The sequence below is a fragment of the Malania oleifera genome, chromosome 4, assembly GCF_029873635.1.
Source record: "Malania oleifera isolate guangnan ecotype guangnan chromosome 4, ASM2987363v1, whole genome shotgun sequence".
Lineage (NCBI taxonomy): Eukaryota > Viridiplantae > Streptophyta > Magnoliopsida > Santalales > Ximeniaceae > Malania > Malania oleifera.
Genome location: NC_080420.1, coordinates 33,481,629 through 33,507,718, shown reverse-complemented (window position 1 = coordinate 33,507,718; position 26,090 = coordinate 33,481,629). Strand labels below are relative to the sequence as shown.

At 35.3% G+C, this 26,090-nt stretch overlaps 1 protein-coding gene across 2 annotated transcripts in view; it reads left to right on the top strand.

Annotated features, from left to right (window-relative positions):
- LOC131153239 (DNA-directed RNA polymerase 1B, mitochondrial-like) overlaps nucleotides 1-26,090 on the top strand; it is a 50,618-nt gene that overhangs the window by 5,078 nt on the left and 19,450 nt on the right. For both annotated transcript variants that reach the window (XM_058105409.1, XM_058105410.1), the window contains 9 exons: nucleotides 947-1,080; nucleotides 1,233-1,299; nucleotides 1,466-1,524; nucleotides 1,859-1,976; nucleotides 2,144-2,257; nucleotides 2,494-2,625; nucleotides 2,714-3,130; nucleotides 14,549-14,599; nucleotides 16,543-16,613. In XM_058105409.1, coding sequence (XP_057961392.1) covers nucleotides 947-1,080; nucleotides 1,233-1,299; nucleotides 1,466-1,524; nucleotides 1,859-1,976; nucleotides 2,144-2,257; nucleotides 2,494-2,625; nucleotides 2,714-3,130; nucleotides 14,549-14,599; nucleotides 16,543-16,613 — 1,163 coding nt within the window. The remainder of the gene's footprint in view (nucleotides 1-946; nucleotides 1,081-1,232; nucleotides 1,300-1,465; nucleotides 1,525-1,858; nucleotides 1,977-2,143; nucleotides 2,258-2,493; nucleotides 2,626-2,713; nucleotides 3,131-14,548; nucleotides 14,600-16,542; nucleotides 16,614-26,090) is intronic.

Genomic DNA, 26,090 nt, shown 5'->3' with positions numbered 1-26,090 from the left:
GGGCTCTTGCTGCTTGCTGTTTCAAGAGTTTGCCTCTTCAGGATTTTCAGTGTGATTGATGCGCTGTTTTATATTATTTATATTTGTGTTTTTCTATTTTTGTTCTTTTGTTCTTTTGTTCTTTTTAAGAGGATTTCTTATTATCTAGTCTTGTTCATTGTCTCTCAATTAATAAAAAGAAAATTAGGGTATCAATATTCCAAGTTATGTATTTTGTTAAAGTTCTTAAGATACTTCTTCTGATAAAAAGATCAATGAGTTCATTGCAATTTCTAAATTGTGATTTGCTACCTAAATCTTTATAATTGTTATGTTTTGTTTACTCAACGATCAATTAATGAGAATTTTAAATTTGAATATTATTATTTGGAGGGCACTTCTGGGTCTACAGATTTATTTCTAGAATTTATCCTTTAGGAGTTATGTTATTATTTATATAAATGATGTTAGACACTTTATAATAATTTTAGAAGAGTTGAAGGAATTTACCTATTTTATTTTGAGATAATTTATTTACTTAGCATTTAGAATGCCATTTTGCTTTATTTTTTTAGTCATTTGGATTTTTTTTAGGTTCATTGAATTTCATTTATTTTGGAAATTTTTCGTCTTACTTTTTGAAGATAATAATATTTTTATCTACAAAATAATTTACACTAGTTGTACTTTTATATATGAGATATGTGTATATTATTTTGATTTATTTTATTTATTTTTTTAACCAAATGTAGTTCCTTTAGTTTCAAACATTGGCTTATTTAAAATATACTTTCTGGATATAATCTTATCCAATTTTGGTTTTTACTCTCTTTTTTAGGCACGTTCTTGTGTTATTTTTCAAATAGGGTATTTTTGTCCACAAAATGATTTGCACCATTTGTTCTTTTATATAGTGATTATTCTTGCGTTATGTTGAAAGGTTCATTTTAAGAACTGTATTTTTCAGGTTGGCAGCCGTTTAATCCAATTGCTTATAGAAACTGCCTATATTCAGCCTCCAGCTGATCAGTTAGGGGATGGTCCACCTGATATTCGCCCTGCATTTGTACACAAGATAAAAATTGTCACAAAAGAATTGCAGTGAGTAGAAAAAAAAAAAATCATATGCTTTATTTATGAATTCTCTCTCTCTCTCTCTCTCACAAACACACACACACACACACACACACACACACACGCACGCACGCACATACTCTTTGTAATTTGTATATATTTCTGGCTATTTCAAATAGGAGGGGCAGCAGGAGATATGGGGTTATTGAATGTGATCCATTAATTCACAAAGGTCTGGAGAGAACAGTAAGTACAAGGGTCTTTGCATGTTTCATATTTCTTCTTGTTGGTTGGTGTTTGCTACCATTTAATTTCATTTTGCCATCTTCCAGTGAGTGTGTACATTTTATGATTCATAGATTTCTGAATATTCAAAGGTAATTTATCTTTCAATATTTCTGTGTCCCAACAGGCTAGGCACATGGTGATTCCTTACATGCCAATGTTGGTGCCTCCACTAAAGTGGACAGGGTATGATATTTCATGTTCTATCTTGTGAATATCTCCACTTCTTTCAAGCTTTATGTTTAGCTTAATTGAAGCTTGATTTTAACCGCTTCTGTAATGTTTCTTTGAAGAATAAAGAATATGAAATGCTAAATCATCATATTAAGAAATTGATATTTTTTACTCTCTTATTGGAATAAAAATATTCAACTATTGACACTGCTTTATTAGGGCACAGCTTGCCACTTGAATATTTATGGAAATTGGTGAGCTAAATACCACCCTTTGAGGGTTGTGCCTGGAGTGCTTATTTATTTATTTATTAAAATACTTGTTAAACTTTCTATGTTTTTGATAGGTATGATAGAGGAGCTTATTTATTCTTGCCATCGTATATCATGCGCACACATGGAGCTAAGCAACAACGTGAAGCTGTTAAAAAGACTTCAAAGAATCTACTAGAATCTGTTTTTGAGGTTTGAAAATTGTGGGTTTAATAGAATGAAGTTCTTTTATGTGTTTATGGTCTCAGTTGAACATTTGCATGGCTAACAGTCTTGAGCAGCTATATGTTGTGCTTTCCATCAACTAACCCTTGAATTTGTGGCTGCATTCAACAATGCTGTGATTCTCCTTTGATTAGGCCCTGGATACACTCGGGGACACCAAATGGAGGGTAAATAAAAGAGTTCTTGGTGTCATCGACAGAATATGGGCTAGTGGAGGGCGCTTAGCTGACTTGGTCGACCGTGAAGATGTAGGTTATATATACTAGATTCTTTCTTTCTTTCTTTCTTTCTTTTTTCTTTTTTCTTTTTCCTTCTTCCTTCTTGGTGCAGTTCTTATTCTTTCTGAAGAAAAGAACTCATTTGTTTATTGTAATCTTCCTTCTTTTATCTTTATATATTTTCTTAATTTTTTTCCCGTCTCTTTTAAGAAAATGCTTCCATTAACCATTATGGTGCTGGTTTTTAATTTTATTTTCCATTGCAGGTTCCTTTGCCAGAGGCACCAGATACTGAAGACGAAGCAGAACTTAGGAAATGGAAGTGGAAAGTTAAGGCTGTGAAAAAAGAGAACAGCGAGAGGCATTCACAGCGGTGCGATATAGAACTTAAACTTGCTGTAAGAAGCTTCCTTGTTCATTTAAATTCCTTTAGGATTGCTGAACGCCCTGCTTGTTGGTGTATTGATTCTTCTTATTGTGGAGCAGGTGGCTCGAAAGATGAAGGATGAAGATGGCTTCTTCTATCCACACAATCTGGATTTTCGGGGTCGTGCATACCCTATGCACCCATATTTGAACCATCTTGGCTCTGATTTATGCCGAGGCATCCTAGAGTTTGCGAAGGGGCGCCCTCTTAGGAAATCGGGCTTGCGTTGGCTCAAAATACATCTGGCAAATTTATATGCTGGTGGTGCGGACAAGTTATCCTACGAAGGTCGTTTAGCATTTACGGAAAATCATCTGGATGAAATATTTGATTCAGCGGATAGGCCTCTGGAAGGGAGACGCTGGTGGTTGAATGCAGAAGATCCTTTTCAATGTTTGGCAGTATGTATGAATCTCTCAGAAGCATTAAGAAGCTCCTCGCCAGAGACTATTATTTCACATATGCCTGTCCACCAGGTACTTTATTTTCATTGCGCCTCACAACTTTCATTTTATAAAATGTGCCTGTGCACATGTGCTGGAAGGCCATTGTTTAGAGAATTGTTTCAAAAGATCTCATTTCTATTCCTGTGTTGGTACTATATACCATAGACAAGGCATAATTGTTAAAGGCAAGGCCTGTGGTGAAGGCTCGTGCTTCTCAATGGGGAGGCGCACATTTATTAAAATTGTGTAAATGCCCTTATGCTATATACTAAGACTAGTCATAGTTGTTAAAAGGTGCAATGCTTGCAGTGAAGGCGCTCCCTTTCACAATGTGCATGCTTCACAAAGGGGAGGCTTTTTTTTCTTTTTTTTTTTGGGGGGGGGGGGGGTGGGTTTATAGAAAAAAGAAGCTTTATTGGAACTAACAGGGTGAAATAGGTGCAAAGAGGAGGAGAAGAGGTTGTAAACATGGAAAAAGGGAAAGCAAAGTCAGCACCAGCTTAATAATGGCACTCAATCTCGGTTAACATCCTGGAAATGGCAGCCCTTAAAACAGCCTGCACTGTAAGCTCAATGAGAAGGCAAATACTGCACCCTTTCTCAAAGAAGATCCATTGAGAATCCCTTTCCAGAAAAAATTCTAGCATTCTTTCTGACAACATTCCCCATAACCCAGCACAAAGAGCACACTTCCTTTGCCTCTCAACATCCTTACCCTTCCCAAAACCAATGAAAGGAATAGTCAAGAGCTCCTCCGCTGACTTTGGACAGACCCATACTTCACCAGGTAGGCCAAATAGTACCCCAAGAAATTAACAGTGTATAAACAAAAGAGACACATCCCCAGAGCTACTCCCACAACACATGAGACACATATTTTGAGACAAGGCTTTAAAAGGCCTCCTGCCCAGCAGCAGATTGTTGTATTAACTCTATTAAGGGTCACTGACTCACTGGCTAAACATAATATCTTTATCGTAAAGGAACTTTTGCATTCCTTATACCGTGATGAAGTGGAAAAGACACATCAGCCTTAATAAGGTGATAGAAGAAAGATTCACATGAATTATCATCTGATCAATCCAGTCTCCAAATTCTACCATCACTCCTACTGGGGATATAACAACCCTCCAGTCAAAAAAATGCTCCTCCTCCAACTTGATCATTTAAGTCCTAAAATGAAATCTCAATGAAAAGAATCCTTGTCAAGAATAAGAAAGGAAGAAATCACATCATAGTGGCGAGAAGAAAGATGATACAATTAAGCAAATGAACAGAATAATGCAGGCTCCCTTCCAAGCATCTTCCAAAACCAAATATGATTACCTCAACCCAGTTAAAACTTTGTTAGAGAAGAAAGGGTAAACCTGCAAAGTGAACCACCAAGGGACGTAAGAAATTATGAAGCCCTAATTAGCATCCCACCTGGTATCTTGTAAGCCAAATTTACTTTCTATAACTTTGTGCTGAAGGAAATTCACCTTCAAGGGAAATTGCTACAACCATTTAGCTAACATGGCAATATTTTTAGAGACCATATGACAAAGACCCTACCCTCCCTCTTCCTTCAACCTACACACCACTTGCCACTTAACCAAATGATCTATCCTCCCCCCCTTACACCTGACCAAAGAACATCCCTCAGGACCTGCTCAAGCTTTTGAGCTACCCCTCTTGGAATCCTAAAAAGAGATGAAAAAGAACAGAGGAATATTAAAAAAGCTGGCCTGTATGAGAGTATTTCTACACCCAAAGAGAATAATTCTCCTTTCCAGCCTTCCAGCCGCTTGCTTCCTTACTCAACCATACAATGGTTTTTTAATTTGTAAACACATTAGCACAAACATTTGAGTTCAAAAGAACCAAAAGATTTGATAGTTTGATATATATGTCTTTGTTACTAAAGCAGCAGACAGAGAATACAACTGCCAAGTGTCTGGCAGGAGAAAACAGTGTACTTGATCATGCCAGAAATGCTGGGGAGAAGAACCAGCTGCGAAAATGCCTGAAAGCAAAGCAGCTGAAATTCCCAAAAAATAATAAAAAAAAAAACATAGAAAAAAAAAACATCAAAGCAGGGGGAAACAGAGAGCCAGCCATGAGAAGGAAGAATGGGAGAAGGAGAGAAGAAGACAGGGAAAAAAAGGGAGGGATTACTGCTGCTCTGATGGCAAGCAGTGGCTGGCAGCAGCAGAAGAAGAAAAAGGGGGAGGAGGAGGAGAAAGAAGAAGAGAGAAAGGGAAAAAAAAAGGGCCGATCAAGAGGAAGAGTCGGAGAAGAGGACTGACATGATCTGCCTTGTCATGAGAAGAAGCTGGCTATTCTACTGTCATGAGAAGATGGGGTTGAAGCTGGTTGCTGCTTCCTTCTTCAGGAGAGAGGAGTTTGAGAGATGTTGCAACTTTCTGGGAAATGAATAAGCGTTGCTCACCTTTTAAATTATCCACAAGTATCAGAGGATGCAGTTATGAGAGAAAGATGATTATGATTAAAAAAATGGATGAGGTGTGCCTCAATCTGCCTAGCACCTGATGGTTACAGCGAGCATCTCACTACGCCTCTGCCAGTTTGCCTTGTGATGTAGAACAAGAAGCAAGATCTTGGGTCTGCTTGCTGAAGAATAATTAAGAAGAGTATGATTTTGATCAGATATTTGTTGAGTTTAGTTAGTAGATTATTTTGTGTTTAGTTTAATTAAGATAGCATTATGTGTATTTGTGGTCTTGTTTATAGTATTTGTGTGCTAGGGGTAAGATTTTAATTAGTGTAGTTTTAAGCGTTTATGTGTAATTTCATATGAACTTTCTTATAAATTGTGTGTGAAAGCCATGTTGTTGGTGGTTGCTGTGGAATTTGAATTGAGTTGTGAACGTGAGTTCGCCCTGTGTCTCCTTTCTCCTCCTCCCCCTTCCTTCCTCTCTTCAATTTCTTCTACTCTTCCATGGATGCAGATCCTTGATGCTGCCTGTGCATCATTTGGCATCAGAGCAAACCACAATAACCATGCAGCCATCAGAAATTGCAAGTACTGTTCACCTGTAACTTTTACAGTTGTGGCACTAGTTTGAAACCCTAATTTCCCACAACCATTTTACAAGCGAGTCCTCACACACTGGCAGAAGGTTGACCAGATGACGGCTCTTCTAACTTTATCTGCTTTTTTCATCACACCACTGACACCATTGAATTCCTCATTCCCTGATCTACCCTCGACCAAAATGTCATCACTTGAGTCTCACTGCCAGTGGCACACGTGCCCCCACGCACCGGCGACCTGCGAGTGGGACTTTGCTTGAGTCTTCTCATGGTTCCAGTTTTACAAGAATTTGCTCAAGCCACAATATTTTGGGGTTTCTCCATGATATTTTGATCTGCAAGGAGATATTTTGCTTATGGACACAACATATTTGTTTTTAGTCTTTAGGTTGTTTCTTCGTGTTTTTTTATCTGGATTTTCCAGGCTTTGTTAAGGAGATGTCTTATTCTCCTAGCTGCATATTCTTATTCATTATTAATGATATTCTTCTTTTATTATTAAAAAAAAATATTGCAAGCAAGCATGATAATTTGGCGTGAAAATCTAGAAATTGTCAAAGCTAACATAAAAAATCAGGTTTTAATGCTGCAATTTGAGAGTTTTGTAAGTGAATTTGTTTCATTTCAGCATGACACTCAAGATCTAAAGGTGAATTGAAGATATTTCTTGGAAATTGGTGGTCAACTTTATGGTTTTGCATGACTATAGATTGAGTATTGTGGGCAAGTGTGTTAAGAATTTCTAGAGATATGTAGTTGCAGTGTATATATAAATCCAGCAATACAGTGACAAATTATTGGACAAGGGAATGCCATTTATCATGCTATGCGCACAATTTCAAGTTTTTCCACACCTTAAGTGTGGAGGAAAATGTTTGCAAAATCATCATTGATGGACGATGCCCCATGAATATGGTTTCTACAAATTGAGTCACTCTTATGCAACTTCATCCAAAACATTACCCAAAGCCTCATGAGATGTTTTGGAATGATATACTACCTTGCATGATTATGAAAGACATTTGGTTCCTTTCCAAATGGTTGCTTACTTTGATATCATACCTATGAAGATTGACCATGTACTCCTTCGTTCTCCTTGGTTAGATGATTTGGGTGTGACTTAAGGACATGGGACCACATATATCTTCCACTATAATGGTAAGAAGATCATTTTGAAGCCCACTCTACCAGTTGACCAAGACAAGGAATGAGGCACAATTGAAACTTGAAGATACTATAACAAATGAAATGAATGTGATTGAAGACAGCCAAAGTCCTTTAGACATACCAATTGTTAAGTTTGTCATTCCTGATATGTTCATTGATGCTAACTCTCAATTCAAGTCTACGATTGAAGAGTCCAAATGCTTCTTACATATGATTCTCTAGCATTTCAAAATTCGAGGCCAAATTTTTTCTAACTAGGTAGAGTTGATGTTGGACAAGAAGCAAGACCTTAAGAAGATACTTGCTGGAGAATAATTAAGAAGAGTTGAGGAATTGCTTACATGTATTTGGGGGTTTGTTTTTAGTATTTGTGTATTTGGTGCTTGGGTACGGTGTCAAATATGCGAGGTTTCTTGCTTCATTCTGGACGGGGGCAGGTAAGGAAGTTAGTTCAAGAAACTAGGATTAGATTAGCAACTTGGAATATAGGGACATTAATGGGTAAAAGCATGAAAATTGTGGACACAATGATTAGAATAAAAATTAATATAATTTGCCTTCAAGAAACTGAGTAGGTGGGGGAGAAAGCTAGAGAAATTGATAAATTAGGATTTAAACTTTGGTACACTGGAAAAGAAAAACATAAGAATGAAGTAGGAATTATTATAGACAAAAACCTTAAAAGATAGCGTTGTTGATGTAAATAGAGTAGGGGATATAATTATAAAAATCAAGATGGTATTAGGTCAAGAGATAATATCATTAGTGCTTATGCTCCTCAAATAGGCTTAGCAAAAAATATTAAGAGACAATTTTGGGAAGATATGGATTCTATTATACAAGGCATACTAGGGATTGAGAAAATATTCATAGGAGGAGGTGTGAATGGACACGTTGGAAGGGATAATAAAGGTTATGAGAGGATACATAGAGGATATGGATATGGAGACAAAAATGAGCCTGGGGAGATGATCTTAGACTTCACTGTGTCATATGATTTTATTATAATGAATATTTGCTTAAGAAGAGAGAAGAACACTTAGTAACCTTTAAAAGTGGACAAAATAGAAGTCAAATATATATATATATATATATATATATATATATTTTTAACTAGGAGGGTAGATCGTTTATCATGCAAGAATTATAAAATTATTCCAGGTGAAAGCCTAACCACACAACATAGAGTCTTAGTGTTAGATATATGTATTAAAAAATGAAAAGATAAAATACACCAGTGTAAGAGAACTAGATGGTAGAACCTAAAGGGAGAAAATATAATAAAATTTAAAGATAAAATGATCAAATATGGGGATTGGACCATAGAGGATGAGATAGGTACAAACATGGTCTTAAATTTCCACGAAATTGTCGAAATTTCCGTCCAAATTTCCGATTTCCGTCACCCCCGAAATCGAAATGGCAGTCGATTTTCGTCTTGCATAATTTCTGTAAAAATCTCAACAAATCATTTGAAATTTATCGAAACCTTGAAATTTTAGCAAAATTTGTTAAAATTTTAACTATGCAATGAAATTTTGTCGAAATTCAAATGAGAGATTCAAGAGTGAAGTGAAATTTCTCTTTTAATTTATTTTATTGAAACAAAAGGTTATCACAAGTGCTTTTGAAATTATATGAAAAAATTAACTTATAGTAATATTTTATTTAACCATTCATGTCTAAATTATCTATATTTGTATAATAAATAATTTTTAAATGATTTATGAATTTCATTTGCATTAACTGAATATGTTTAATGTACATTATCTTACTAGCATGTTTGATACACATACTATTTTATGACTTTTCCACTTCATACAAAACATAGATGTATTTAATTCGTAATATATTAGTCTTAAAACTTATATTATTATGTTTGTTAACCATTTCTAAAGTTTCACAATTAATTTCATGCTTTACTGCTAGTTTCCGTTATTTTTTCAAATTGAAATCAAAATTGACATCGAAATCGAATTTTCGTCGAAATTTCCGTACTTTTGGAGCTTTGAAATTCGAGTCGAAATCGAAATTTAAGACCTTGGGTACAAATACTCTTTGGAGTAGATTAGCTAGCTCTATTAAAAAGATAGCAAAAGAGATTTTAGGTGAATCAAGGGGAAGATTCTCGAATAGCAAAGAAAGTTGGTGGTGGGATAAAGATGTCCAAAAAGCAATAAAAAAAAAAAGAATTTGGTGTAAAACGTGGTAAAAATGTAGAAACATTGATAACTTTGAAAAGTATAAAGAGGCGAGAAAAGATACAAAAAATGCCGTTAGTGAAGCTAAACACAGATCATTTAATAGTTTGTATGATAGATTAGATACAAAAGAAGGGGAAAAAGATATATTTAAACTTGCTAAATCTAGAGAAAGGAAGAGTAAGGACTTAGGAAATGTAAAATTTATAAAAGCTGAGTATGGTATTATCTTGGTTAAGGATGAAGACATAAAAGATAGATGGCGAAGTTACTTTAGTAAGCTGTTTAATGAAAATAAAATAGAAGACTTAAACTTAAAATTGACAAATGAGGAAAATACTAAATATATGAGATTGATTTATTCGCAAAATTAGAGTTAATGAAGTTAAGTTTGCACTAAAAAAGATGAAAAATGGAAAAGGTATAGGACCGGATACCATCCCAATTGAAGTTTGGAAATGTTTAGGTGATAACGGAATTATATGGTTAACTAATTTATATAAAACAATTACAAAAACGAAGAAAATGCCAGATGAATGGAGGAAAAACACTTTAATACCTATATACAAAAATAAAGGAGATATTCAAAATTGTAATAACTATCGTGGAATTAAACTTATGAGTCATACAATAAAACTGTGGGAAGGGGTAGTTGAACAAAGATTAAGGCTAGAAACGAAGGTCTCAGAAAATCAATTTGATTTTATGCCAGGGAGATTTACCACGGAAGATATATATATCTTTTAAGAAGATTAATGGAAAAGTTTAGGAAAAAGAAGAGGGACTGCATATGGTATTTATTGACTTAGAGAAAACATATGATAGGGTACCTAGGGAAGTTCTATGGTGGGTTTTAGGAAAAAAAGGTGTGTGTAGTAGGTATACTGATGTTATTATGGATATGTACGATGGAGTAATGACTAATGTAAGGGCTATAGATGGAGAAACTAGAGAATTTCTAATCACCATAGGTGTACATCAAGGATTTGCTTTGAGCCCTTATCTTTTTGTTTTAGTGACGGACCAACTGATTAAGAACATTCAAAATGAGGTTCCATGGTGTATGTTGTTTGCAGATGATATTGTATTGATTGATGAAATTAAGGGCAGAGTAGAGGCTGAGCTAGAATTATGGAGGGAAGCTTTGGAATCTAGAGGCTTTAGGATAAGTAGAAATAAGACAAAATATATGAAATGTAATTTCAGTAATGGTAGGAGGAATATTGGAGACAAAGTTAAACTTGATGATGAATAAATAAATAGCACTTGTAGATTTTAATATCTTGGATCTATTATGTAAGTTGAAAGAGAAATTGAAAATGATGTAATGCATTGAGTTAAAGCAGGTTGGGTATAATGGAGAGGTGCGTCAAATGTGTTTTGTGATCATAGAATTAAACTTCCTTTAAAATTCAAAGGGAAGTTTTATAGGACGGCTATAAGACCAGTTATCGTATATGGATCAGAATGTTGGACGACGAAGAAACATAATATCCAAAATGTAAAAGCTGCCGAAATGAGAATGCTTAGATGGATGCGTGGTATAACACTGAAAGATAAATTAAGGAATGAACATATTCGCGATAAGTTAGGTGTAGCTCCTATAGAAGATAAGATAAGGGAGGGATGACTTAGATGGTTTGGGCACTTGCAACGTAGGCCACATAGTGTGCCAGTGAGGAAGAGCAAGTTAGTTACATTGGGGGGTAGTAGAAGGGGTAGGGATGGACCTAAAATAACTTGGATTGAGATAGTGAATAAGGATTTAATAGTCCTAAATTTGTCAAAAGAAATGGTCCATGATCGCATAAATTGGTGGAAAAAGATTCATATAACCGATCCCACCTAGTGGGACTTAAGGTTTGGTTTTGTTGTTGTTGTATGTGTAATTTCATATGAAGAAACTTTCTTATAAATAGTGTGTGAAAGCCATGTTGTAGGCGGTTGATGTGGAATTTGAATTGAGTTGAGAATGTGATTTGTGCGTGTATCTCCTCTGTCCTCCCTTCCCTTCTTTCCTCTCATCAATTTCTTCTAATCTCTCCCATGGCTCCAGATCCTTGATGCTGCCACTGTATCACCTTGCCTTGTGGTTGTGTGCAGAGGCTTTTGCCTCACTACTACTGAAAAATGAAACAAACTAAAACAAGAGAAAGTGGAAATTTATAGAACATTAGAGCAATTTTTGTTTTTGTTTTTGTTTTTTGAAACTTACTATAGATTGATAGACATATCTATCTGCAGTTACTTGTATGTGCAGTTGCATATGCATGCATGTGTTCCATTTTATTGATGGGTTGCTGATATCTGGAATGTGTTGATGCATTTGTTATGCATTCCAATTAATGGGGCTGTCGGTGTCACTGTCAAAAAATTAGGAAAACAAAAATTAGAAACAAAAAATAAAAACTAGAAGCAGAAACAAAAGACTGACAGACAACCAGCAACCTTGTTTAATTTTTCTAAAAGTAAGACAAATTAAAATGCTCATATTTGTCCTTGAATCAAATAGCAAATTATTTTACTTATTATAATTCAGATTACTGTTTACAAGAGCAAATTTATTGAACATGAAAATTGAAAAAATAGAAAAAATATTTTTAAATGAATTATTATTTTAAAAAATCTTTTAGAAAGTTTACAAAATTTTATTATAATTATATTTTAAGTTCATACGGTTATTTTATTTTCATTTTGATTAAAAATTATCGATAAAATGAATAATTTAATCCACAAAGTTTAATTCTAGATATTAAAGTATTCTAGCAAAAGGTTGCAAACTGAAAACCATAAAATATAGTTTTCAATTATTTTGGAAATAGCTGAACCTTCATGGAAACTTAAAATCGGCAACATAAACGAATGTGTTTTCATAATTTGTTTTTTCACTGTAGAGAAACCAAAACAGAAAACAGAAAATGATACCTAACATACCCTTAGATACTACTAATTACTGAAGATAAAAATCATAATCGGTAGATTTGTATAATTAGAATCGATTTGTATCCATTATGCACCAAAACAATTTGAATTTTACTGGAGAATTGAAAAACAACTTAATCATTGGTGAATCGATTGATGCACCTTGAATTGAATGAATCCATCTCAATTGATTGATTTACATGATGCTGAACCTATCATGTCTGTTGGACTTGATTGGCTTTCCCAAAAAGGCTTTTTTACATGATTGCCTTCCATTCCTTCTCTGCATGGGTCTATTCTTCAAAAGAGAAGAGAACATAATGTTAGGCCTTCTGTTGCTTTCATACTCTTGGAGGAGCATGGTGTTCTGCCATTGAGGAGAATGGGAGAAGCCTGGTTGGCTAAGGTGGTATTGATGATGTTTCAGTGTTCTCAGGATTCAAAGTTTGGTTCTTTAATTTATTTTTTGGATTATTAATCAGTTCTGTTTGAAATTTTTTTTTTTGTTTTTTGTTTTTTTATTGCTTTTTAGTTTGAGAAAGCATATGCTTGCAACATGATTTTTTTTTAAGCTCCCAAAGTTCTATTCTTTAAGTATATTTTTTTTATTCCTTCCCCTTAAACACCAAATTTTTTTTTTTAAAATTAATTTTTCTTAACTCTTTTCCCTTATTTTATTTATTTATTTATATTGTTTAGAGAAAGCATACCCATGAAATATGAATTTTTTTTGGTTAAAAATTTCAATGTGTTTTACTATTTTATTTGTTGTAAATATATGCTTGTTGCTTGGAAGTGATTTTAGAAATTTGTCAATTTGATTCGTTTCCAAAGTTCCTGAAATTGGAATTTCAACTAACAATTTGAATCTGGGTTTGACAACCATGGTAAAAACATAAATAGCATGCTGGATGTGTCTTCGAACTGGCCAGACACTTTTTTATGAGAAAATGAGATAATGTACTGAATGGCAGAAGGGTGCTTGACCTGTGTACAAAGTATTAGTTATTATTATTTTTTTTTTAAAAACAGTTTGGTGATATGCAATGCTATATCCCATGTACAAAAACAAAAGGCTATTCAACCATCTATCCTTGATCATAATGGAATGAAGTTTCAATTCGCTCAAAGACACTTTTATTTCTCTCTCTCTTTGCATCCCAAAAGCATGAGGGGTGAGTCTAATTGCACTCCAGTCAATTTTTGCCATGATACTTTTTGGTATTGCATTTACCACCAGTGGTTTGGATATTTATGCAAGAGTATATAAACATATTATTTATTTACTTAGAAAATTGGCATAAAAGCATGTGTATTGTTCTTTTTTCTTTGTTGTTTTTTTTTTGGGTGATTTTTTTAAAAAAATATTTTTCACTATAAGTTTATCATGCAGAAAATGCTTAATACATATTGCCCTTATTTTCACCAAAATATATTGATTAGATATTTAGATTATTGAAAGAAGTTGGGAAACTATTAGTTTTTTTTTTCATATTTATGCATGTAGTGTGATTACGAAGTAAACAGGACATTCATAAACACACAAATATCTGTCTCATTATGTCTTAGAGTTTGGGAAGTTGTCAAGTTCAATATTCTTTATCATATAGAGATTTTTGAGCACCTGGTGCCATGTTAAGATGTGCACAGAGTCTTCTGTCACAAATAGGTAACCAGTGTCGTGCTTGTTTCAGAAGCACCCTGTTTTATGTTAATGTCAGTAGCAGGGGTCGTTGTTTTTGGTTAAGAAAAGAGAAGAAATTTATCAATAACATTGAGGTTTGAACCGAGAATCAGAAGCCCAGGAAGCAAATTACAATGATATAGCATCCATAAAACCATGACAGCCCGACTATTCACAGTGTGCTGCCCACTAAACCAAAAATTTTGATCTACTTCAGAAGCAGCAGTCATATTTTTGACAAAATATCATAGAAAAAAAGGCAGCCACTGTAGAAAACAGATCTGCTTCTTTTTTACTGCCTGATTATTGTGATATGTAACTTAAGACTTGATTATTATTTAATTTAATTTTTTTTTAAAGAAACTCAAGGCTCGATTTCAGTTAATTTCTGCTGTCCAATATTTTGTCTGAGATTGTGATACTGTATTCTTTTTCAAGGATGGTTCGTGTAACGGCTTACAACACTATGCTGCCCTTGGAAGGGATAAGGTAAAGCTCTTCTTGTTCATTGTGAGTTGATATAGGATATTTCACCTTTATGTGATGGTCTTTATTCTTATATGGGTAATATTACAGAATCAAAACACAGAAATCTACTTAATGAAATGAGTTCTGTGTTTGTGTAATGTAGAAGTACTATTTGTTTAGCCAAACCTTTTACATTCTATGAGCCTCAATTAATTAATTAATTATTTTTCTTTTTTATCTATCTAGATGAAGCTTCAAAGTTGCAAATTTTTCAAAAAAATTATAAGATATTGCCAGTTGATTTTATGCATAAGTATCTCTCAGGTTAGAATATATGAACAGAAATGCTTAATTTATTTGTATTTCATCACTTATTAGATTATTTCAAGTTTTTACTTACAGCTGCAAACTTTTTTGCCCCAATATTCCCCATAATTTTTTTAAGTGTTTCCTTGGTGAAATTTTGTCATCAAATATTTTTATTGAATTCTCACATATATTAGCTTCTCAGGATTCCATTTTAGCCGTATTTATCCAATATTATACAAGTGGAGATGGATTTATTTGCTTCCATAATTTATAATTTTGGACGATTAATCTGGTGGTCCTTTCTCATGTCAGGGTTTTTTTTTTTGTTTGGGGGGGGGGGGTGTTTGTTTGGGGAGTAAAACTGCAGCCAGTGGAAAAAAAATTTTCTTTTCAAGCTAAAATTTTTCATTTGTGACAATTTCATTTTTTGAGGAAATATACTTGAAGGGATTAATATACCATAAGATGTAGTGCCATTGCATTGTGTCTCCAATTCTTATTCTAGCTAAATGGAAAATGTGAAAAAATTTATGCTGAAAGACAAAATTATCTACTTCCAATTCGATGCTAAAATTCTACGCAAGGCAAGTGCTCTGTTGTCTTTGTTTCAATGCAACTGTGCTGCACTAGGTTTCAAGAGGGTGTATTTACATATTTATGTAGAATGGGTTTTTGGGAAGAGGTTAATGTAGAAGGGAAGAGGTTAATGTAGAAGTATTTTGATGAAATGGGTAATGTTCAATGCTACTAAACACATAAGAATCTGTTTTTAAAAGGACACAAATGGTTAAGAGCAACTCAGGCAACATCCTTTGTATCATTGAATTCCAATTTATCATGACTCTAGAAGTTTCTTTTTGTTAAAAAAAAAAAAGGAAAAATAGTTTCTATTCAACAGTTCTTAGACCTAAAACAAACCATGAAGATTCCAAAATATTCAATATAATACTTTGTGGATACTTGGAGTAACTATTTTATTTCTAGAAACTTTTGCAAAGGACTGATGGGGTTTTATATGATAATATTGCAATCACTGACTCTTAAATAGTTTCCAGCCACAACAAAACTGGCTTTTAGCTGCAAGATCATAAGATTTATGAGCCGACATCTCTGCTAAATGGGGGCCCTAGTTGGCTTTAGTTGCCTTATTTTTTTTCCGTTAAGCCCTATATGAGACCTTTTACATCTCATATTCCACCTCTCTTAATTTGAAGTTTTCTTTTTGTTAAAAAAAAGAAGCCATCCTTTCTAGGGTGTTCTTTTGGAGGGAAGCAACAGGGCAGCATTTTGCCTTCGATTTTAACAGTCAGATAATATAAATTTGGATGTTAGATGATTGTGTATTTGCTTTTCACTACTTACTGTTGCCTGTGATTAAGTTCTAAGGTTGCAAATGGTATTTGTGCACTTATTCTTCTTCTTCCCTTACCCCCTTCCCCCCCCCCCCCTTCCCTTCAACCCCCAACCCCACACACTTTTTTTTTTTGCATTTCCTTTTTGTCAAGCTATTTTCACTTTACGTTCGTCTTTCCCTTAAAATGACAAAACTAGTCCACTTAGTGACACTTAGCAAAAAAAAAAAAAAAAAATCTATTAACACTGCCAATTGCCTTTTTTAATTGTAACTTCATAATGAAATTGTTCCATTTGTTTAGTTGGGAGCAGCTGCCGTGAATCTTGTTGGAGGGGAAAAGCCTGCAGATGTCTATTCAGGAATTGCTGCCAGGTGAAATCTTATCTGTTACACGGTTTATTTTTTCTTTTCCTTTTTTGGTTTTGGTTATTTATTATTGCTTTTTTTTTTTTTTTTGTTGAGGTGGGGGGGGGGGGGGGTGGGGTTGATTGTCTATGGGAAAGGCAGCAATGGCCTGAAGGAAAATCATTGATGCTGACATCCATTAGCAATTTTTTTTTTCGGACACTAAGAGAGGATGTTAGGGAATCTTAATATGTTTAAAATCAACTTATATATCTGATGTTTAACCACACAAAGTTGTAGTTCAAACTTTTTCTGTAGTTGTATCTTAGAAGTAATAGCTTCAAATATCTTTTGGGGAGAAAATCTCACTAAGAATAGTGGTTTTTAGCATTAATATTACCTCTGGAATCTGATAGTGATAAGATAATTGGGGAGTTTAGAAATTCGTTGCCCTGGGACTACTTGCATATTGTTGTCTGTCTCATGAATAAACATTGATATTTGATTTTGCTGTAACTAGATATGTATGTATGTGTGTGTTTATGTGTATATATTAAGTTTTTTTTCCTGAGAGGCCCACCTTAATGTGACATTTATCGAAGTTTATCCTTCCTCTTTTTACATCATTACAGGTGCTAGGAAAGCATTACCAGAGTATAGAGTTTACTGCTTTGTAAATATGGTTGTTACTTTGGAAAGAATTTTGATCCATTTTCCTGTAATCTGATCTTTTAGTAAAGGAGTTTTCTTCACATAGCGTGCAAATACTTCAAAAAAAAAGTGGCTTATTTTGGAATCCAACAAAAACATTAAGTACTTTGGGAACATGAAGCATAGATTAAGAAAGAGACTTCATTGAAAAGAAAAAAAAAATAATGAGAAAAATGAGGAACAATGAACACTTATGTTGCACGGACCTTTCTATAAAGGGTCCTGTGTTCATGTCAATCAGTGGTGCTCCTTGGACAATTCTACACTTCTCCATGATGCTTTAATGATTTTTATACACAAGAAATGGCATATTGTAATTAAAATTTCATTTTATTTATTCATAAAAATAACTAAAATAATGGTCTATTTAAAATTGTAATAATTTTTTTTTCTCTAATGGGTTATGTTTTCTCTTTCACACTCTTCTTTCATTTCCTTTTTGGTTGATTATCCATGGCAACAATATCTGGTGATTCTGATTACAGTTCAGATTGAAGGTATATCCTTCAATGTGAGACTGGAGAAGTTTTGGGGAGGAAGATTTGAGTTTTTATTTAAATGGTATCCTTGAGTCAACAAGTGGATTAGGGTTCAGGGTTCTGTTAGGCTTCTCAGTGGTTTTCTTATTGCATTGCTTCAGCATTCATTCGGTTGGATCGGTACATTTATTGGATGATATTGGAAATTTTTGCAATTGGGTGGTGGACAGGTCAACAAAATGTAAGTTTTTGAACTAAGGTGGAGCATGAAGGGGAAGAGGCATTCTAGTTTTGTTCCTGGGGGTTTAAAGGGCTTCCCATGGAAGGGCTTTATCGAAGCTTTGAAATCGATTGTGGAATCTGAGGGGTGTGGAAATATGGCTTCTGTGAAGAAGGGTGTAGCTTGGAGTGGTTTGGTGAAGGAAGTTGGTTGGTTGATTCCCTGAGATAATGGTAGTAATCATTCTTCTAAAGTTCTGACTTTGGTGGTGTGGAGGTGCTCCGAAGTGAACAGAAGATGGGTCAAGGGCAGGAGGGTTTGCAGCTAGGATTTTGACAATACAAGAAGATGTGACACATGTTCCGGGACCCAGGACGACAGTTTTCTTGAATGGGCTAGGAATTTTTATTTTTTATTCTGATTTGAGCTTGCTGTTAAGAAGGGATTTCATTCCAGTTGAGGCCTTGGGTAGATTTAGGGAGGCAGCATATTTTTAGTCCTAGCAGGATTTGGCAAGGTAGTTTTAAATCCCAGGCCCATAATCAGCCCTGTAAGACAAATAAACCGAAGGATACAGCAGGGGCAGAATGCAAAGAACCTTCCTTGCCTGGGGTTTTCTCTGCTCAAATGGCAAAGTATTCTTCTCTAATAAGTTTTGATCTTTCCACTTTGAAGGAGCCTTCCAGTCGAGGAAAGGGTGTTTTTTTTGTTGGGGGGGGGGGGTATGAGATCAATGAAAACGACCTCAACAGAAGGGCTCTAATCGTAAGGTTATTGTGGCTGTTGATGGCTGTCTTGATGGTGGGCTGGTCTGTTTGCCACGGTGGTTTCTCATGGGACTTGAGAGGACCAAAATAAATTGGATTGTTGCGAGAATGGTTTTTCTTGTTCTTTTAATACGGAAAAGAAAATTGGAGGCGGTGTTGTTGTTCAAGGGGGTATATCGTCTAAGGATGATGGGATTCAGTTTTTTAATAGTGGTATGATGGTTTTCAATCTCACTGGAAACAGGAATCTGTTGATGAGTTAATAAAGGTAGATAGTTGTAGAAGGGTGATGTAGTCAGGTTTCGAGATGCCCTAAAGTTTTGATGAACGATTCTCAATCCAGAGATGCATACTTCAAAGGAGTTAATGAGAAATAATGATGGAAGTATCACTATTGTGGAGTCTGGTCGATATAAGGAGGAATTGTTTAGGGGAAAACTCTAGCCAGAAGTATTTGTCAATAGAGAAAAATTAATGGGGTGATGAGTTATACGAGGAAAGTGATGCAATAGGAGTTTGCCTGTGGTAATCGTCTTTTATTAGATGAATTCACTGACCAATATAGTGCTTACTCGAACTCTCCTACTCCTTGGATGGCAGCTCTCATTTGTCGGCAACTCCTATTGAAAGTTTGGAAGTTTCTATTTTAGAGTATGATGGATTGAGTAAAGACGAAGTTAATGTTCTGGATGAGTGGGTCAATAGTGAATAGCATATTACCATTCTTGTTTCTCTGGTTAAGATTGTAAGGAGCTTAGTAAAAAAGATAAAAGAAGATCAAGAACTTTTGGGCTAGATAGGTTTGTGGTTGTCTGACAACAGAGGGCAAGAAGTGAGGCTGGATTGTGGTAGTAGCAAAATGCGAATGCTTAACATGAGATGGCCAATTTAAAACGCTTTATTAATTATGAGGGGAAGGGCTTGAAAGAGGTTTTTAAAATTTAGTTGTAGTTTATTTCTTACTCAGTTTATTTATTTATTTGCTTATTTATTTATTTCTTTTATTTTTAGTCTTGAAAACTTCTTTTCCTCTTTTACAATGTAATTCTTTCCTCCTTTTAAAAAAAAAATATCTTTTTCTATAAAAAATGTTATGAACTTGACTATATTTACAATGGAAGAAGTGATATACGGAGAATTTCTTTGAAAGATATATAGAATTTCTTTGAATATATAATTTACATCTGTGACATATAAAGGTGTTCCCATGCATTTTCAGTGTTGATCTTGAAAATATTTTATCATCATAATAAATGAGTCTTAAATAGTAATTTTATTTCATTCAAAACTCTCTATTCTTGTCAACTTAATCCTGTTTCCTGCTTCTACACTATATGACTTAAATAACTGCGCAACCTCTTATTATTTAACTTGCCTAACTTCACTTGGAGCATGCACATGCATCTCATATGCCAATCTTATGATTTGGTGTGTCTCTGTGTATATGGCATGTTGTATGTGTCCCTATGTCTCTTCCCACTCTTTGTGCATGAGCATTACTAGGAAGAAAACCAATATATATCTTTCTCTCAATTATAAATTTGTAAAAAATATTTGCAATGGAATAATCAGTATAGAATGCATCCAGGTCCTCTGCTCCATTGGAGCTGTAGAAAAATTAATTTATGATATTTTTTTAAAGCAAGATTATGGTAAGAATAGGATTTTACTCATAAATCTTGTTTTACACGAGAACTAGAAATTATGTCAAAAATATTATCCTTCAATCTGTATTGAGAGATTCTGTTTGATGGATTCCATGTATCTTTCAATTAGGTAGATCTTGGTTCATTTATCTTGAATGGTAGACAGTAAAGAAGAAACTGATAGCCATCTAACCCCAAATCTTGTGAAGTGGACACTAACTTGCATTTTTGTTTTGTGTGCATGCTCTGTGTGTGTGTGTTATTTAGTAGGCCTATGCAATCAGTTTCTCTGGCTGGGTTGGTCAGGAAACTGGCAGGACCAAAATTTTCCAGTTCAGTCTGAATGCGAAAGGCACTGACCAAATGTATCCTTTATAATTTAAGCCAAACTTCCAGTTTAAGAGATCAAATAATTGAAGGAACCCAAACATTAAGAGAGATGGTTTCAGGTTTTCTTTTTTTTTCCTTTTTTTTTTGGGGGGGGGGGGGACTTTGGGGGATGCTTGAAGAAGGTTTAGTCAATCACCAATTTCCAAAATGCAATACTAATCATAAAAAAGTAAGAAAATTTCTAAGTATTTGTAATCATAATTGCATGAAAAATTGCGTAGTTACGATTATGATAGGGGAGAGTTTATTAGAGATCATAACTGTATTGCTGGCCTGATTACTGAATTTTACAAGAATCTTTTCTTAGAGGAGGGTGAGGGTAGAGTTATGATTAGGGGCTGGATTGGTGTCCTATATCAATTAACAATACTGCTTGGCCAGAGTTGTCTTTTGAGGAAGAGGAGATTGAAAACTCAGTTTCTGAGATGGATAGAGAAAGGGCTGCTAGGCCTGATGGTTTTACTATGGCTTCCTTTCAGAATAGTTGGGAGACCTTGAAGGGAAATCTCCTCGAAAATTTTCCTTGAATTCTTTCACAATGGAGTGGTAGGGAGGAGTTCAAATTCCACTTTTATTACCTTGGTCTCCAAAAAAGATGGGGCGGTTAAAGTCAAGGACTGACCGACTAGCTTGGTAACTAGTGTCTATAAGATTTTGACTAAGGTGTTCTCTAAGAGATTGGCACTGTTTTGGAGGACACTATCTTTCTTAGCCAAAGTGCTTTCATAATTAACAAACAGATCCTAGATGCTGCCTTAGTAGCTAATAAGGTGGTTGAAGATGCTGTTTGTAGGAACAAGAGGGGTCTTGTGTTATAATTGGATTTTAAGAAAGCTATGATAGGGTGAGCTGGAGCCTCTTGGAGAAGATTATGGCTAGAAAAGGTTTTGGCCTGAGGTGGAGGAAATGGATTAGAGGCTGTCTATCTCCTGTGGTATTTTCTGTCTAGTATATGGCGAGGCCAAGTCTTGGTTTTGTGCGTCCAGGGGTCTATAACAGGGAGATCCTCTTTCTCCCTTTCCCTTGACTGTCTTGGTTGTTGTCTTGAGTAGGATGATTGAGAGAGGTGTAGATAGAGGGTTGATGGAGGGGATTAAGGTAAATTATAAGACTTGCATCATTTCTCATCTTCAATTCGCAGATGATACTATTCTCTTCCTATTAGATAATGTAACCTGCTTCTTTAATTTGTCGACTATCTTACAGGTGTTTGAGCATGTCTGGACTGAAAATTAATTTCTCTAAGAGTAGTCTGATGGGTCTAGGTATAAATGTGGATCCTTTTTCTATAGCTCATTGTGCCATTTTGACTTGACCTATTACTTGTTTAGGTGTCCCCCTAGGTGGCAATCCAATGCGGCTCTTTCTGGGACCTTGTTTCTAAGAGTGACTAGGAGACTGGATGGCTGGAAAGGAGCATTTTTCACTTCAGGGCGTCATATTACCCTTGTCCATGCTTCTCTATCTTCCATCCCTTTGTATTAGCTCTCTTTTAGAATCCCTGAGAAATTGGAGCAGAGGCTTGAGAAATTAATGAGGGATTTCTTATGGTCAAGCGGGGGAGAGGGTTGTAGAGATTATCTTGTAGGTTGGAAGGCTGTTTACAGGCTAAAAAGGGCGCAGGCTTGGGTCTTTGTAACTTGGTGTCCAAAAACATCCTTTTGGTGGGGAAATGGTTATGGTGCCTTCCTTTAGAACCTGATTCTATTTGGCATAAAGTAATTCACAGTAAATTTGGAATGCTACAAAATGGGTGGGATGCTAAAGTGGGAATTAACACTGCTTATTCTAGTCCTTAGAAGTTTGTAATTTCAGACTTACGATAATTTCCTTTCTAAAGTCCATTATACAATGGGTAATGGGAAGATATTTGCTTTTGGGAGGATCATTGGGAGGGGAAGATGCCTTTGGCTAGTACTTCCCCTCGTTTTTTCGTTTATTGAATCTTCATGGCACCTTGATTTCTGCTTTTCTTCTTTTGCAAGAAGATGGGAATTCTTGGAATTTCCATTTGGGAGAAATTGAAATGAAAGAGAGATTAATGAGATGGTTCTTTTGACTGAGTGCTCGATTCTTTTCATGTTCATTTGGGGAGTGATAATAGGGTTTTGAGTTTAGATCCTTTGGGGAATTCTTTTGTAAATCTTTTTCCACCTACTTGACTTGTGATTCTACTGTAGATCCTTTTGCTTTGCATCCTTTGGTTTGGAAAGCTAAAGCTCCCTAAAAAATAAAAGCTTTTATTTGGCCTGCAATAATTGAAAGAATTAGTACCAATGATTTGCTTTAGAAGAGAAGACCTAATAAGGGACCATCCTCCGATGTTTGTGTCCTTCGTATGACGAATGAGGAGACTTGTTCACATCTCTTTCTTCATTGCCCTTTTATGTTTGCTATTGGGAATAAGTTATTTGGTATATATGGTGAAAATTGGGTCTGTTCTTACACTTTGAAGGCCTTTTATACTGATGTTTTTAGGGGTTTTCACAAAGGAAAGGATAGGAAAGCTCTATGGAGTTGCACCATTATGGTTATTATTTGGTGTGTTGGTTTGGAAAGGAACGCTAGAATATTCAAAGGTGTGACTATTGTTAACAATTTGCTTTGAAGTAGAGTGGTATATCTTGTGTCGTTGTGGGCGTCGGCAAATGGTTTTTTTGTCATGTTTCTCTGGAAAACTGGCAGTGAGATTGGTTGGCCCTGTGATGCAGGGGCAGCATCAAGGTTCTGCAGCCATGGGAGAATTTTGAAGAAATAGAAGAGAGGAAGGAAAGTGAAGGGAGAGAGGAGATACCAAGGGGGAACTCACGTTCACCAATAACTGCCTCCAACATGGCTTTCACGTACTATTTATAAGAAAGCCTCTTCACATGAAATTACATAAAAATCCCTAAAACTACATTACATTACAAATAAACCCATACTTCACACAAATATTACAAACAACTCTCAAATATGCATAATCCTATACTAAATTAATACTAAACACACATAATAAACTACTAACTTAACCTCACAATTCCTTAACCCAACTCTTCTTAATTATTCTCCAGCAAAGATCCTCCCATGGTCTTGTTTCTTGTCCTAGTTCAACTCTCCTTGAGTTGGGAAAAATTCAGCCTCGAATTTTGAAATGGAGGATCAAAATGGAGAAGCAAACTTGGGTTTTTCGAATGCCAATGCTTGAACGAGGCAAGAATCACGTTCCATTGGCAGCACCATAGACTTGACTTGAGAATTAGCATCAATGAACTCATCAGGGATGACAAACTCTACAATAGGAATGTTTGAAGGAATTTGGATGTCTTGAAACACTTCCATTGCCTTGCTTGTAGTGTCTTCAATTTAAGTAACTTTGACATGATCACTAACGTCAGATTCTTTGTCCTGGTTGATTGGTAGAGCAGGCTTCAAAATGATTTTCTTCCCATTGTAGTGTAAGACATGTGTTCTCATGTCCTTGAGTCGCACACAAATCATCTAACCAAGGAGAACCAAGGAGTACATTGCCAATCTTCATAGGTATGATATCACACCAAACATGATCAAAATAGTCCCCCATTTGGATAGGAACCAAACATCTTTCATAAACATATACAATAGAGTTATCAACCCAGACATCTTATAAGGCTTCGGGTGAGGTTCCGAATGAAGTTGCATTCGAGTGACTCCATTTATGGAAACCTCATTCATTGGACATCTTCCATCAATAATGATTTTTTCAAATTTTTTCTCCACATTTGAGAAAAGTGTTGAAGAGCTTGAAATTGTGTGCAAGGTATGATAAATGACATTCCTCTATATATATGCTGTGGCTTTATATCCCCGGCCTTTTAACAAGGTGTCTCCCTCAAGCCTCACTCCCAATTTCTCAAAAACTATCTTCAATTCACCTTGATTTTGGTCGTCCTGCTGAAATGAAGCAAATTCATGAAGAAAACTAGCAAATTACAGCAACAAAACCTGATTTTTAATGCTGCCAGTGACAATTTCTAGGTTTCATGCCAAATTATCGTGCTCACATACAATATATTGTGTCCGCAATCAAAATATCAAGCTGCAGATCAAATTTTTGTGGAGGAACTCAAAATATCGTGACTGAAGGCAATTTCTGATGATACAGGAAATTCCAGAAGACTCTGGGAGGCTTTCTCACACGCTTCGCTGGCGCATGGGGTGCAAGTTGCCGGCGGTGAGATTTTGGCTATGAAACTCAGGAGACTGCAGATCAGTGGGTGGGGAGCACTGTGGTGGTGGTGTGATGAGAAAAACACATGACACTAGGGATTCTTGATGGCTGACAGCTGAAGTATGTTTGGCCGGTGTGTGGGGGTTCCTATGATGATTGGATGGTGATGAAAATTTGAGGGTGAGGGTTTCAGGGGGTTCTGTTTTCAATGGGATGGGTGGTGTTGCAGGAAGGGGTATGGAAGGTGGTTTTTTGAGAAATGGGACACGACTGGAATTTCTGAAAAAGTTCAGAAACTGCAGAACTGCTTTTCGGTTTTCTCTTTTTTATTTTCTACTGAATTTCAGAATAGAGAAGAATCAGAGAGAGAGGATGATGGAAGAAGAAGAAGAAGAAGAAGAAGAAGAAGAAGAAGAAGAAACAACCCTCAAATTCGCGTAATCCTATACTAATTAATACTAAACACACATAATAAACTAGTAACGTAACCTCACAATTCCTTAACCCTATTCTTCTTAATGATTCTCCAGTAAGGATCCCCCCAAGTTCTTGCTTCTTGTCCTACATCACCCTGTTACATTGAGTTCAGTTCTCTGTTTAGGTTGCATTCTTTGTAACTAGTTTCTATTGATGTAAAGGGAGGATTTCTTATTCTCCCTCTCTTTTCGTTTTTCTTTTCCTTTATCTTTATAATTTTCTGATGGACATTCTTCTCTCTTTTAATATAATTCTTTTGTTTATAAAAAAAACATGTTTTTAATCAAATAAATACCAAGGAAAATATTCCTTCTAATTATAACTTGTTGTAACCAAAAAAAAAAAAAGTGAATACAATAGAGATCTGTGAAGGAGCCTGAACTCTTAAGCAGAAGAAAGATAAGAAGAAGAAAACTATCTCAAATGCAGAGTAGTGAAACAGCCCGTTCAGGATGCCAAGCCTGCTTCTGCTGCTGCATGGAGGGACTGCTGCTGCAGAAAAGTGCTGCAGCCTGCCATAGTGGCATCATGCATGTTTCTCATGGTTGGTCACAAAGGGCTGGAGGCTAATAAGAAGAAATTCTCCCCTTTGATGTCAGCTGTGATATTCTTGAGGGTAAATTAG